Consider the following 14,485-nt stretch of genomic DNA (forward strand, 5'->3'; position numbering starts at 1 on the left):
ACTGTTCCATGAAGAAGACATTTTAAAGCTGAGACTTGGTGAAGAAACACACCTTAGCAGATGCAGAGCAAAGAGGAGAGAATTCCAGGTCTGCCAGTGAGAAGAAACCTGTGCTCTTGCTTTAACCCATGCAGCCGAGTAAACCCACTCAGGTATTCTTCGCCTCCAGCTACCTTAGAATCAAGTGAAAGGACACGACGTAGAATAAAGATAGCATCAACCTCTAAGAGAGATTGTTTTTATTTAAATACAATGGAAACAAATGTATACACTTGTAATTATCAACCTTTAAAAATAGTCAATGGGTTGGATAAAGGAAGACGTTGAAGACCATCAAGCAGGCACTTCGCTGAGCTGACGCTTGCGGTCACTTTCTGACATGTCCCTCCTCATGAGGGTGCAGAGCATAGAAAGGGTCGGAGAGGAAGACAGAAGGAACGTGAGAGGAAACTGCAAATGAGGGAGCAATTGGCCACGTTCACAAAGCTCACCACACCACACTCATAATCCAGGAACACCCCCACGTGGCCCAGAGGCCTTTCTACATATTGAGGCGACAGTGGAGAGGAGCTAAAGAGACGACACTGGTTGTCCCCTTTGATACAAAAGAGTAGAAAAATCCCCTCTGAGTCAAGCGCCATGTCATTCCTCATTGTCCAAGAATCATCGCAAAATCCAAGGGCCCAGTTCCGACAGTTCCCCACATCCACCTCCCAGTAATGCTGACCACAGGTAAATGTCTGGGCTCCCCATGCCAGAAAGTATTTTGATCTTGTTGCATTAGTGACAACGTCAGGATGATCGCGACTGAAGAGCCAACGTCTCAGATCTTCAAACAGCGGCATGTGACAGGTCGTTGTTTCATTCTCAAAAAAAATGGGCACTGCAGGAGGAAGGAAACAGTCACATTAACATGGACTGTTCCCAATTCCTGATGGACGTGGGCTTTATATCGTGTCTGGGTTTCTAGCTTTCCCTGGAAACAAGGGCCAGGGCAGTGAGGAAGCTCTAGAAATCTACTGTATGCCAGGGCCTGTCTTCATAATGAGCAAATCATTAATGAGACAAAATAGAAGACATTTATGAATTTTCTTAAAATGTATAAAGAAGAGGGATATTGCTAAGCTCTGGTTTTTTTCCTCTGAAACTTTTAAAATTGGGACATCATTAGTAATTCACAGTAACAGAAAGGAGTAGCCAACTTCTCTTCTCAGAAAAGAAGAATAACTCTAAATAATAGTAATTCTTAAAGAGTGGTCACTTTGCCTCATATTTAAGTATTTTTTACCAATATATATCAAGATAAAATAACCGGAAAGAAAAATCCATGTCTTTTACAAGTAGAATGTGAGAATTTTCAGCAAGTGTAATTTTTGAGAAGAAAATTATGCAATAAGTGGTTAGCTTACTTTGTGGGGTTGTGTAGAAGTATTCATTTTCTGTTCTTAACACTATTGATTTATACAAAGTATTTTTGTATTATGTGAATAAAGGATGTACTGTGTAAAGTGCCTTTATTGTGAAACATTCTAGAAAACAAAACTCTCTGCTCATCTCACAGCCAGTAATCACCACATAACCCGAAACCTGGAATATACTGAATGTTCGTGCAGATTTACACGTTTCATACAGTTAACACCAAATCTCAGCATGATGCACACATCAAATATCTTTTCCTATTGTTTACTTCCAGGTAGCTTATCATAAACTATCATACTGGGTTTTTCTCCAGATATTATTTGTTGGTCCACATATATTATTTTTCCACAAAGGCAAATTGGGTTACAAAATGCCCAGATATGAAATCATCAATCGTACAATGGAGCAACATAACCCATAGACACTAGCTGAGGAGAACGTACGGCTATCCCACCAAAGGGCGGTCTATTACCAAGAAAATGGTTGAGTCTCTCTATCAGCCCCGTGATGGGCCATGAACTGAGCCGTGGATCCACAGGTTGGGGCATGTGCAGCTGCACTGACTCACTCCTGCAAAAAAGAACAGTCACTTACTCTTTCTGAGTTCATTTTCATGACGATGGTGATATTTAATCTACGTCCCAGTGAAGATGCTTCATTAAAATCCTCATAGCTAGCATCGTAAATAGTTATGAATGTAACTCCACAAACTAGGAAACTTAACAAATATCCATTTATTTTATGAAGAGCAAACTAAACCCAATTCTACCTCCTAACACTTTGATCCTGGCATAATATTTCAGGATCTGGTTCTTCACAGCCAAGCAGGGGTTCTGCAAAATGGCTCGAAACTCAGGACATTACAGAAGGGCACTTTGATTTTTAATCCACACTGGTCACCACCGAGATGCTGTGTCCATATAAGCACAGCAAGGGGGTGAGGAGCTTAGCCCGGGCAGAGATTCTGCTCCCAGGTCCCAGCTTCCGTAAGTGCCACAGACAGCCTTTCCACGTGAAGCTGGAGTCAGCCACGTGCTACGTGGGAGCCCAAACCCTACATGGTCCTCCCCCCGCCCGCCCCGTGGCTTTCTCTCCCTTCTCCCACTTTATGTTCTCGGAAACACCTATTTCTCCCACATAAGCCTGTCACAGCTTTGGGCCACATCCTCAATGTGTTCTTACGTTTCTAGGCATTAAAATCGCAATTGGCGCTTTGTCTACATGCAGCTTGTGCACAGAACTGCCAACCGCACGGGCTTCCACAGAGCCCTGTCCAGCTCCACCTTACACAAAATGACAAACGCGTCTCTACCTTATGAGACATGGAAAAATAAATATATTATAAAATGGGTTCTATTATCATAATAAATTATGCTCCTATTTCAGCACCAATAGCCTGATTACTCTTAAACAATTCTCAAACTTTTCATATAGGCATAAACTTACCTTTTTAAAGTGTTTTCAAAATGCTGCAAAGAGAAACAGAAAAAAAAAAAACAACCTCAGTATATGCCGCAAGATTCGCAGTAGAGACCTCAATACTTATTCCCAAGAGTGGGTAAGCCCCAATTCCAGCAAATTGTATCATGTACACGGAAACAGAAAGAGAAAATGAACTGTATAGATTCTGAAATTTCTCATTTTTGCCAGGTCCACATACAAATCCATAGTCTTCAAACAAGCTTCTCGGGGCTGTCCATCAGTAAGTGAATGTATATGACAACTTGAGAAGGAGGTATTCTCTAGGATTGTTTTTAACCTGCTTTTTCAGACTTGGGTTATTATGTATGGCAAGAATACCCTTTGGACTTCTGCATCACCGAGACAGGTAAAACCCCTCCCACAGCATCACAAAGCATCACTGCCAACGCGTGACGGTAGACGAAGAGATTGTGGACGTTCTCCAGGCAGCCCCGTGACTCTCCTCAGTCCTTACCTGGAGCAGCTCCACGTCTGGTTCATGACACGTTTTCTTGAGGTCCTCATACATTCCTCTTAGGACTTTTCCCTTTTGGTCCATGCTGTCCTCACTTGCTCTGAGTTGTTGTAAAATCTCGTTGCTTTCTTTCTCCATTCTCTCTAAATAACGTCTCTCTTCCTCGTAAAGCAAGTGGTACACCTTCCGATATTCAGCACGGATCATCTCCCTCCGCAGAGACACATAACCCTGCGGTGAGTGGATTGTTTAGATCACAGAGCAGGCTCTCCCTGTCTTACCATCTACTGTTTCTCCTCTGACATTTAGCAATTTGGTGCTTTCTTTAAAACAGAAATTTAGGGACATCTGTCTGCCCCCTGATCCCCTTTTCTGCTCATTTGGTTATTTTTTGGCACTAGAAGTGAAAACTTGACTCTAACTCCTTCCCCCAAATATCTACGTTTTCTTAATAATAGGTACTTGTGGCTTAATAATTGTCCTGCCTAATATGCTAAGAATCCTCATTACTAAATCCATTTCATCTCTTGTATGCCCAGATATTTTAGCTACAGACTAACTCGCTTTCTGAAAATAATAGCAAACATTACTTCCTAGAATAAGATAAGACCTTTCTAAAATGTTTGCTTCCACATCCACAAACTGCAAGCAGACCAGAACCTTGTGTGTATGAGTGCAGCTTAACTCATCCTGCTCAAGGCTCTACACCCCCTTTCTTAGCTGACTTCCACATGTCCTTAGAGACATTGGTCAACAGACAACCACCTTCCAGTATTAATTCCTCTCTTCTCACTTTTTTTCACTTTACCTTTCCCTATTTTCCTCCCAACATTTAAATGTGGTTTATTCACGCACATAGTTTTGAAATTAAAACAAATGTACTCGGTTGACCCGATGTCTTGGCTTTTGTGGTGTCATTGTTACTCCAAAAAAGCCTACTTCTTGTTCACAGGTATACATTCACTGGACTTGTTTATGGAACTCTCAATCATTCTTCCAACCAGTGAAATCTCTCTTTTATTCCTGTTTTCATGAGATTGCTCTTTATCTCCCCAGAACCTTCTTTGCTGAATCCACATGAGTTGTTACATGCATGTTACAAAGTTCTTTATATTTCATCAGTCCTTCTTGCTATAAACCCTGCATACCCTGGGCTTCAAGGAAATCCCTGTCTCCTGGTTTCTTTCTAACAATTTGCCTTCTCCAGCTACTCTTTCCCAGCTGGAGTTACTAATACAGGGATTTCCCAAGTTATCTTTCCATGTGAAAACTTTTTAATTTTCCTTCCAAAAATTCCCATGTGAAAACCCTCTGCTCCAATGCCTAACATTTTCCAACAATTGTGAAATGCCCCTGTCCCATCCCAATCTTTCACATAGGTTCCAACCTTACGCATCCAACTGCCTACTGCACATTTCTTCTAGGATATCTCACAGGAACTTACAGTGGCACATTTCTCAAACAAACATTATCTTAACCCAGACCAGCCATACCTCCTCCATTTCTAACCTTGGTGATGTTCCAAATTCAAGCAAATCTGGTGCATTTTTAAATTTTATCCATTTAACATTCTACACTCAAACAGATAATATTTTCTGGCATTTCTCTACCATAAAGACTGTCCTTTGAATCCTTCCATTTCCCATTATCTGTGTTCAATTCATTCCCCAAATTTCCTTTCAAGGTTCCTAAACAGCCTATTTGCTTCCTTGACTTTCATTCTGAGGTCTTCCAATCAATCATTATTCTTTATAAATTGCTATCTGAATGAACTTTCTAAAAAAAGAATTGTGATATCTCTGCTTTAACTCCTTCAGCAACTTTTAACTGCGTTCAATATGTTTCAACTTCCTAGCATATATTAGATGAACCTTCAGTAAAATGACACCTAATTATCTCTGTGCCTTTATCTATGATCCATTTGGATACTTCTCCTCATTACACCAGTTAAACTTCAGTATTTTAAATGAGTTTTTGGTTCGTCTTACATTCAGTTCACCCACTTAGCATGCTTACTTCAACTGTGCTTCTCATAAATAGGTCACACTCAATATTTAGATCTGACTTCAAATGTCTCTACTGTTACTCACTTTCCTTTATTGTCTTCATAATGGAGAAATACAGGCAGGTGTGGGGAAATCCTAAGTTTAGGGTGAGATGTGTTTAATTACCTCTTCCTAAAAGCTATTTTCCCAAATAGCCACTTGCCTTGATTTCTGACATCATGCTGGTGTCTGCCCAAAGTGATATTCCATAGTAAGTCTTTTCTGACCACCGTATTGAAAACTCAATTTTGTCAAAGCTACTTTTCTTATTTACTTTCCTACTGTATTTTTCTCAAAAAGCAGTTATCGTGATGACTCATACTCTAAGTTTTATATTTTTACTTGTCAAATACCTTCCCCAACTACTGCATGAGCTCCTTGAGTGCAAAGAAATCTGTTGCTTTTGTCTATTTCTATGTTAGCTTGGAACAGTTACTGAGACACAGTAGGCACTGGATATTTCAAAGAAAAAATATTGTAGGTTATATACTTAATGATATCACCTTTAAGTAATGAAGATAATTTTGTTTTATCACCTTGTCATTCACACAGCCCCATTTGATTCCTTTATTAGTGCTGACAAGGTTCCCTCATACTGTTTGTTTATATTTCCATCAGGAAATCTTTACTTCCTCAAAAATACGGATAGGCTTTTGTTACACATCTTCTACTGGTGGCGTTCAATCCATATTTTTGAATCCACAAATGATAGATCCGCATTCCTCTCTCATTCATTAGGTCACATTTTGAAGTAACCAATGCTACTGTTTCAAGCCATATGTCTCAACACTGCATCTCTTATAGTACATGTGTTAACCAGCATGAACCTTTTAGGATACCAACTTCTTCAGGATTCCTCTAGCTGTTAGGCTCAACACTCACATATTTATCTGCTTGATATTCTCATGAGTTTACAATATCAAATTGTCCAATCATTAATATAATCAGAGTATCTTCTGCACATTCAAAGATTTTTTTCCTTCTAAGAAACCCTGTATTTATCTCATGTATCAATTATTGTCTCCCATTATGATAGTGATTTTCCTATACCTGTTGGTGTGTTATGGTGTTATCCAGGAAATAAAATCTTTTAGGTGGGTTTTTTGGTTTTAGGAAGAAAGCCTCACAAAAATGACGTACTTCCCTGTACATGATTAGGTGGAACTGATTTGCTATTGGTTACTTACTCATGGAAGACTATTAACATTATGATTTTAGCTCAAGTTTTTATTGTATAATCACTGTGTGGTTGAAACTGGTACTAAAGAAAAAAGAATCCCTTGCTTACCTCCCATGCTCTGATTTTGCTGCTCTCTCTTTTTTGATTTCTCCGATTTTCTTGTGTCTTTTCCCACACAGACCTCATTTCTTTTAGGAGCTTTTGCTATAAAAGAACCATGAATGTGAGCATCAGAAACGCTGTTATTGAAACTTCCATGTCATAACAGATAGAGAGGGGCAGGGAATGCAAAATACATGATTATTAAAGAGAGCAAAGTGCCAATGCATTTCACTGCTAAGCTCAATGTCAAATATGGAGGACTTTTATAACGACATAGTAAAAAGCTACAGTTGGAAAGGGTGTCTCACCATGGAGGAAACTGGCTGTCAAACTTTACATCATAAAACCAATTTTCACTAAATGAACCTATCTCACCTTTTAATGGTCCTGTTACCAGTTATCATCTCCTAATACCTTATTACTTTAGTGGAGAGACGGTGTTTCTAAATAGAGTCTATTAGTTTAGGCTTTGTATAATTATGGTTATAATGGACAATAACCATTCCTGAAACTAACAGATTTGTCTACCTTGGTCTTCACAGTTCCAACTATGATCAACATTATTATCACCATCAAGCTTGAGTTGTAAGATTTTAACTGTGGAAATGTAAATGCTGTAGGACTGAGAACATCCATTTTTCAATAGGTTATCCAAGTGACGGGCACATGATGCCAGTTAATATCTGTTCAGTAAGATGAATGGATGAATAAATTCTTTTTTTCTAGTCTCTCAAATATCAGATCCCCCAGATTCTGTCTCAGCCATTGCTTACCCGGTATTCCTCAGCGGTCCAGTCAGTGGAACAATGTCTGTGGGCCTCATGCTCCTTTGACTTACAGCACAGCAAACAGAGCAGGTCCTTCATAACCTCACAGAAGAAGTTCTTAGTTTTCATGTGTATCTCACACATCTGTTCTGCAGAGCTCGGTAAGTGGTAAGGTCTTGCCCGTCTGGCAAGGAATACCCGTGTCTTCAAAACAATGTTGGTTTTGAAGTTCGTTTGATGGGATGTTTCCCTGCAGACAGGGCAGGAAGGAGGATGATAGGCTTCCTCCCAGAAGATACAAAGACAAGGCATACAAAAGCTGTGCCCACAGCCTATAGTGACCGGGTCTATGAAGTACTTCACACATATGGAACAAGTGAATTCATTCTGGAAGATGTTGGAATCCATATTTCTGAGGAGACAAAGGAAAAAAAGAGGAAATTAGTTTGTCATAGGCCTTTTAAAGAAGTGAATATTCAAAACTTTAAAAAATACCAAGAGGTGGGGGTGCCTGGGTGGCTCAATTGGTTAAGCACCTGACTTTGGCCCAGGTCATGATCTCATGGTTTGTCAGTGTGAGTCTGTGTTGGGCTCTGTGCCGACAGCTCGGAGCCTGGAGACTGTTTCAGATTCTGCATCTCCCTCTCTCTCTGCCCCTTGCCCACTTGTGCTCTCTCTCTCAAAAATAATCATTAAAATTGTTTAAAAATATATTAAAAAATACCAAAAGTTGTAAAAATTATTTCCTTCCTTTATGTACGAATATCCTAGTATATATAGCAGGACACGCTATATATTGCATATAACAGATGCTGAGGAAAAGACAGTCCTCATGATATAGGTCAGATTATTGATTTGTCAAACATGGCCTTCATACCAGAGTTCCAGCTCCCTTGTACAATTCCAAATTTGTTTATTTGTGTCTTCCCTTCTAAGTGGACCTGGGAATGTAGTACAGATCCAACCACCAGAACAGAGCATGGATCAGATTTCACCTAATGCAATCATCCTTATCCCTTTGCCAGGGATTGGTTATAGGCTGCTTGACCCTATTTAGCCAATGCAATTTGAAGGAAATGCTATTATGAGGATTTTGTGAAGTGTTTATTGGCTCCTGAGAAGAACCATAAAGAAAAGTCAACTGTTTCATGCCCCTCTGGACAGTATTTGAATGTGATGCATGAGACTGTCATTTTGTTACCACAATGTCCACCTGCCTAGAGACCAAAGCATACACCCTGAGGATGACAGAAATGGAAGACCTGGGTGTGTGACAATGTCATCAAGGCATTAAAGTAAGCCACTCTGGGACTGACCATAAATACATGTAAGAGGAATTAAGGAAATAGAAAAATCATTTTACAATCATGATGATCATCTTTTCTGGCAAGAATCATCAATGGATATGAAAAACATTGGTTAAAACAGGACTCATCCAAAGATTGTTTATTAATAAGTTCTTCGCTTTATTGCCAGCTAATATATTAAATCATTTATTGAAATTTTTAAAAATACATGATTTTAGTTACCATAAATTGTGACTAAATATTTAATTATATGATTGCTGTTATCTTTCCCATCTGGAAGGACTTGAATGGGAGAGACTGTATACGTTCAAGGCTGAAAACTCATTTTGGGTCCAAAATAAGTTGGAGTTAGACATAAGGTGAATTATTGCTTTACTGAACAGTTATAAAACCAGCTTTACAATATCTCTTTGAAAAATAGGTAGCAACGAGGCAGTAATGCTGACAGATATATTTATGAATAACAGTTTGTGGGAGGAGATTCATGGCTTTCTGCTTGATGAACACACGATTTTCAGTGACATGGAACATAAAGCCTTCTACCCAGACCCACCCATCTGGAGGAGATAGTTTGAGGGACAGGAAGAAAGTTTAAATTTCCCCTGTGTAGAATGGCCTAGAAACTGGCCAAGAATTCATTCCAATATAATCATTTCTAGACTGATAACATTAATGATAATATTAAAGTGATAATAGTAGAAGCTAATACTGTTTTCCAATTCTAGGCATGGATTAACTCCTCTTACCTGGATTACCTGTTTTAGTCTCCTTAATAATGGTAGCAACTTATTTTCTGTTTTTACCAACACTTTATAATGAATAAGCTTGACATAGTATGAGTAAAATAAGTTACTTGTCTAAAAGTCACACATTGAATAAATGACTGATCCCATACTCAAATATAGATCTTACTGATGGAAAAAAAGACAACTCTGAGCTGTAGTGTCCAAGATTAATATTAAATCAAGCAGCATTTACTGATCTCTGAATTGTAATGACAGTAATCTATTTCATCATGATAAAAAAAAAAGACAATATTCTAGTACTCAGTGGGTCAGAGTTTGAATTTTTAATTGTTTTTTAATGTTTATCTTTTTTTGAGAGAGAGAGAGAGGAGAGAGAGAGAGAGAGAGCATGAGCAGGGAAGGGGCAGAGAGAGAGCAAGACACAGAATCTGAGGCAGGCTCCAGGTTTTGAGCTGTCAGCACAAAGTCCAATACAGGGCTCGAACTCACTATCTGTAAGATCATGAGCTAAGCCAAAGTTGGACACTCAACTGACTGAGCCACCCAGGTGCCCCAGAGTTTGAATTTTTTTAAAAAAAAGTTTATTCATTGAGAGAGAGAGAGAGAAAGAGAGAGAAAGAGAGAGAACAAGCAAGCACATGAGTGGGGGAAGGGCAGAGAGAGAGAGAGAGAGAGAGAGAATCCCAAGCAGGCTCAGTGCTGTTGTCTGCAGGCTCGATGCAGAGCCTGATATGAGACTCAATCCCAGGAACCATGAAATCATGACCCGAATCCAAATCAAGTGTCAGACGCTCAGCCTATTGAACCCCCAGGTACTCCAGAGAAATCTGTAACTGGCTGTAATTAATTAATTGTAAACACATCTGTACTTGGACCAGCCAGCGAGTCAGAGTTTGAAGGATGATATAACCAAGTTTAGTGTAGTTTAGTTTAGTTTAGTTTTTAGAAAAGGATGTTGTAATAATGAGAAACATGTAATGTGCCATGGAAACAGAGAAGAGAGAACCATCAGATAGTTCACCTTTGGTTATGCAACAATGCTACACGAATACACACTCAATGCATACAACCAAATCTACTTGTCTTAATGCCTAGCATATTTCTTAAGGAACATCCTCTCTCCCAGTCTACCTTATTTTTAATACAAAAAGCTGACCTATTTAAAGCTAAATATTGTATACTTTGTTCAGATCTTATCTATTTCCCTTCATTTTGAAATTTCCAAACAAGTCAATTTATCTTTTCTATCAACCCTGATACGTTCAAGATTTTAATGACAAAAAAAAGAGACAGATTCCATATGTTTTCACTCCTGTGTGGATCCTGAGAAACTTAACAGAAGACCATGGGGGAGGGGAAGGAAAAAAAAATGGTTAGAGAGGGAGGGAGCCAAAACATAAGAGACTCCTAAAAACTGAGAACAAACCGAGGGTTTATGGGGGATGGGAGGGAGGGGTGGGTGGGTGATAGGTATTGAGAAGGGCACCTGTTGGGATGAGCACTGGGTGTTGTATGGAAACCAATTTGACAATAAATTTCATCAAAAAAAAAATGAAGAACTTAGAAAAAAAAGAGAGACTAATAATGTACTCAGACTCATTATCTAGAATTCCAGTTCTCTGTGAAATGATATATACCTCAGGTTAAAATAGTTGTCAGCAGCAAATAAAAATTGTGTTTTAAAGTACAGATTTTTCTTGGGGATTTTGGGTGGGTCAGTTGGTTAAGTGTCAGACTCTCAATTCCGGGTCAGGTTTTTGCTCAGGTGAGTTTAAGCCCCGACAGTTTGGAGCCTGCTTGGGATTCTCTCTCTCTCCCTTTCTCTCTGCTTGGGAGCCTGCTTGGGATTCTCTCTCTCTCCCTTTCTCTCTGCCCCTCCCCTGCTCTTTTTCTCTCTGTCTCTCAAAATAAACTTAAAAAAAAGAATTTTAAAATACAGATTTTTCTTGACTTATGATGGGGTTACATCTGAAAAAAATCTATTGTAATCTGAAAATATCATTAGTTGGAAACACATTTAATACCCCTAACCAACTGAACATCATAGCTTAGCCTCACACACCTTAAAAGTGTTCAGAACACTTACATTTAAAACTGGGCCAAATCAGCTAATTCAAAGTCCATTTTAGAATAAAGCGTCGAAAATCTGCTGTAATGTATTGAATACTGTACTGAAAGTGAGAAGCAGAATGGTCGTGTAGGTACAAATGATTTAAGGGCATCAGAGGTCAACTGTCACCGTCGCTGGCTGACTGGGAACTGCGGCTGCCTCTGCTGCTGCTCAACGTCACCAGAGAACCATTAGGGCTCCATTGCTGGCCCGTGAAAAGACCAAAACACAAAATTTGAAGTTCAGTTTCTACTGGATGTACAACACTTTCTCATCACTGTGAAGTCAAAAAATCATTTGGTCCCACCATCTTAAGTTGGGGACTGTCCATAAATTGATTTGGCTGCACTCAAGAGTCCTTATTTTCATGTTCAGTGGATGCAGAGAACCTTCCCGTATCTAAACTTCCTCATAGGGAAAAGTAACAGTCTTCTCTAGGTCACTCCAGTTCCTAAACACTTGATAATCTCCCTCTGAAAACTGAAATCCAAGTCTGAAGCTGAGAACATTAAGAGACATTTCAAACACTCAACCTCACAATGAGTGTTTGTGGGATAATTCAGCACATTGAATCGACCGGCATTTTAACTAGACCTGAGATACAAACATGTACTTAAATATGCACATACACAGAGTATAACATGAACAGCTTGATGGGCATGGATAGATGACTTAGTATCTACAGAAAAATAATACAATTAGCATATATTTATTGCTTTACCTACCAAACTGCAAGCTATCTGGTGCCAAATTATTTTCTGTACCTCACGATTATATATGAATAATCAACGCACACAAAAATAACAGAGGAAAAATAATCATACTAACTCAAAAAATAAATACAAAGAGAAGAGGTTGCATCCTCATAATGGACTAAATTTAAAGTAATGAAACAATTTCTACTATTAAATTCTTTGGAAACAACCTAAACAAACAGACATGTGGATTATCGTTCCTAATTTTAAGAGAAAATAACAGAAGTTGCTATCATGAATATGAGTACTCACCCGTGGTTACTGGTAATGGAGATTTCCATTCTTGTTCTGTACGTGATTCCAGTAAAGTCGGTTCAAGGATTAGGCGCTCACCTTTCAGTAGCAGTAAATTTCTGAAGTCTCCGCAGCCCAGCCAACTCCAAACACAGATTCTACAGAATAATGAACTCAGCCCTTTGCCTGATGTTTTATAGTCTTTGAAGACCACGCCCATTTACCCAAAGTGCTTCAGTTATTGAATCTTGGGAAAGGTGTTGGGATACATGATTCGATTTTTGCAGCCTGTTAAACACACCCTGAAGATTATGGCTGATTGGAAACCTTCTTCAACTTATTCAAACTTCCACATTTGATCTCTAGTAAGAAGCCACACCTTGAGTTAACCTATGTGATCAATATGGGTCTTGTTTTAAATGAACTCCACATAAGTAAATAAATACCCCCCAAATATAAACTTTTTATCTGCCTTTAAAATTTTTTTACTTGTGTGTGTGTGTGAGAGAGAGAGAGAGAGAGCGCGCAGGGGAGGGGCAGAGAGAGAGAGGGAGAGAGAGAAAATTCCAAGCAGGCTCCACACTGTCGGGCTCCAACTCACCAACCGTGAGGTCATGACCTGAGCCGAAACCAAGAGTAGGAAGCTTAACCAACAAAGCCACCCAGGCGCCCCTATAGTTTCTTAAAAGCAGATAAAAAGCAGGGCTCCTGGGTGGCTCAGTCGGTTAAGCATCTGACTCTGGATTTCAGCTTAGGTCATGATCTCACGATTTATGAGATCCAGCCCCACGTCCAGCTCTGTACTGACTGTGCAGAGCCTGCTTTGGGTTCTCTTTCCTCTCTCTATCTCAGCCCCTCCCTGCTTGCTCATGCTCTCTCTCTCTCAAAATAAATAAATAAACTTAACAAAAAAGAATATGCTACTGGATCAAATTGTGTCTAGTGATACTCTAGCTCTCAGCTGTTAAGAAGTTTGCTGGTATAAACCAGATTCATTCAGTATTTCTCAAAATCCAGCATTCATCTGAATTACTTGGAATGACTGTCAAACCATGAATTTTGGCCCCTGACATGCAACATTTTTGATTCTGTAGGTCCTGGGTTTGAGCCAAGAATTGGCATTTCACCCAAAGTTCAGGTAAATTATTATTTTTTTTAAGTAAGATTCATGCCCAACTTGGACCCTGATACAGGGCTTGAGCTCACGACCCTGAGATCAAGACCTGAGCTGAGATCAAGGGTCAAACACTTGATGAACTGAGCCACCCACGGCCCTGAAGCTCAGGTGATTATGATGGTGGGGAAACTGAATGAAATTTTGAGAAACATGAGTCAAGTCCCTTCTTTGTCCTTTATTATCCTCAACTGTGTCACCTTCAGTGGTAGATAGCATTTCTTCTACTGGCTATTCTCAATTATTAATCACAAATATGTAGAATCACATGCATTTCAAAACTACGTCCATATCAGAAGTGGAATTTGGTAAACAGAGTATATAGTATGTTAACTGTAGCAAAGATTATTGGGTAGCATACAGTAATCAAACCCTACATTACACGATTGAATTGGAATCACACACTCATACATTTTTGTAACCCCAGCAAACTCCCAAACCAGGTGTGCAACCACAGCATGTATTCTAGGTAAGTGGGCCACAGAGATGATTTTAATTTACAGAAGATGGAACAAGAGAAGACGGAATGAAAAGTCAAGGAACATATACCAACTGGCCCAGAGATTTCTTTATTGACAAACACTGGGAAACTGGACAGGAAAGTGTAACAATTACTCTCTTTCACATATAAAAGAAGAAATGTATCCTCAGATTCCATCAGCAGGTCATTCTTCCTTATCCAAGAATCCTTATAGACTCCTAGAGCTTAC

The 14,485-nt window shown here is 39.3% G+C and overlaps 1 protein-coding gene across 1 annotated transcript in view; it reads right to left on the bottom strand.

The window, feature by feature from the left end:
• Window positions 1-222: 222 nt before the first annotated feature.
• LOC131486553 (uncharacterized) overlaps window positions 223-14,485 on the bottom strand; it is a 47,396-nt gene continuing 33,133 nt past the window's right edge. The window contains exons 10-15 of the mRNA XM_058686475.1: window positions 7,456-7,861; window positions 6,689-6,784; window positions 3,356-3,601; window positions 2,866-2,888; window positions 1,892-1,989; window positions 223-883 (exon numbers count right to left, since the gene is read on the bottom strand). Of these exons, the coding sequence (XP_058542458.1) occupies window positions 390-883; window positions 1,892-1,989; window positions 2,866-2,888; window positions 3,356-3,601; window positions 6,689-6,784; window positions 7,456-7,861 (1,363 nt within the window). The 3' untranslated portion in view covers window positions 223-389. The remainder of the gene's footprint in view (window positions 884-1,891; window positions 1,990-2,865; window positions 2,889-3,355; window positions 3,602-6,688; window positions 6,785-7,455; window positions 7,862-14,485) is intronic.

This window comes from Neofelis nebulosa, chromosome 10 (assembly GCF_028018385.1).
Source record: "Neofelis nebulosa isolate mNeoNeb1 chromosome 10, mNeoNeb1.pri, whole genome shotgun sequence".
Taxonomy (NCBI): domain Eukaryota; kingdom Metazoa; phylum Chordata; class Mammalia; order Carnivora; family Felidae; genus Neofelis; species Neofelis nebulosa.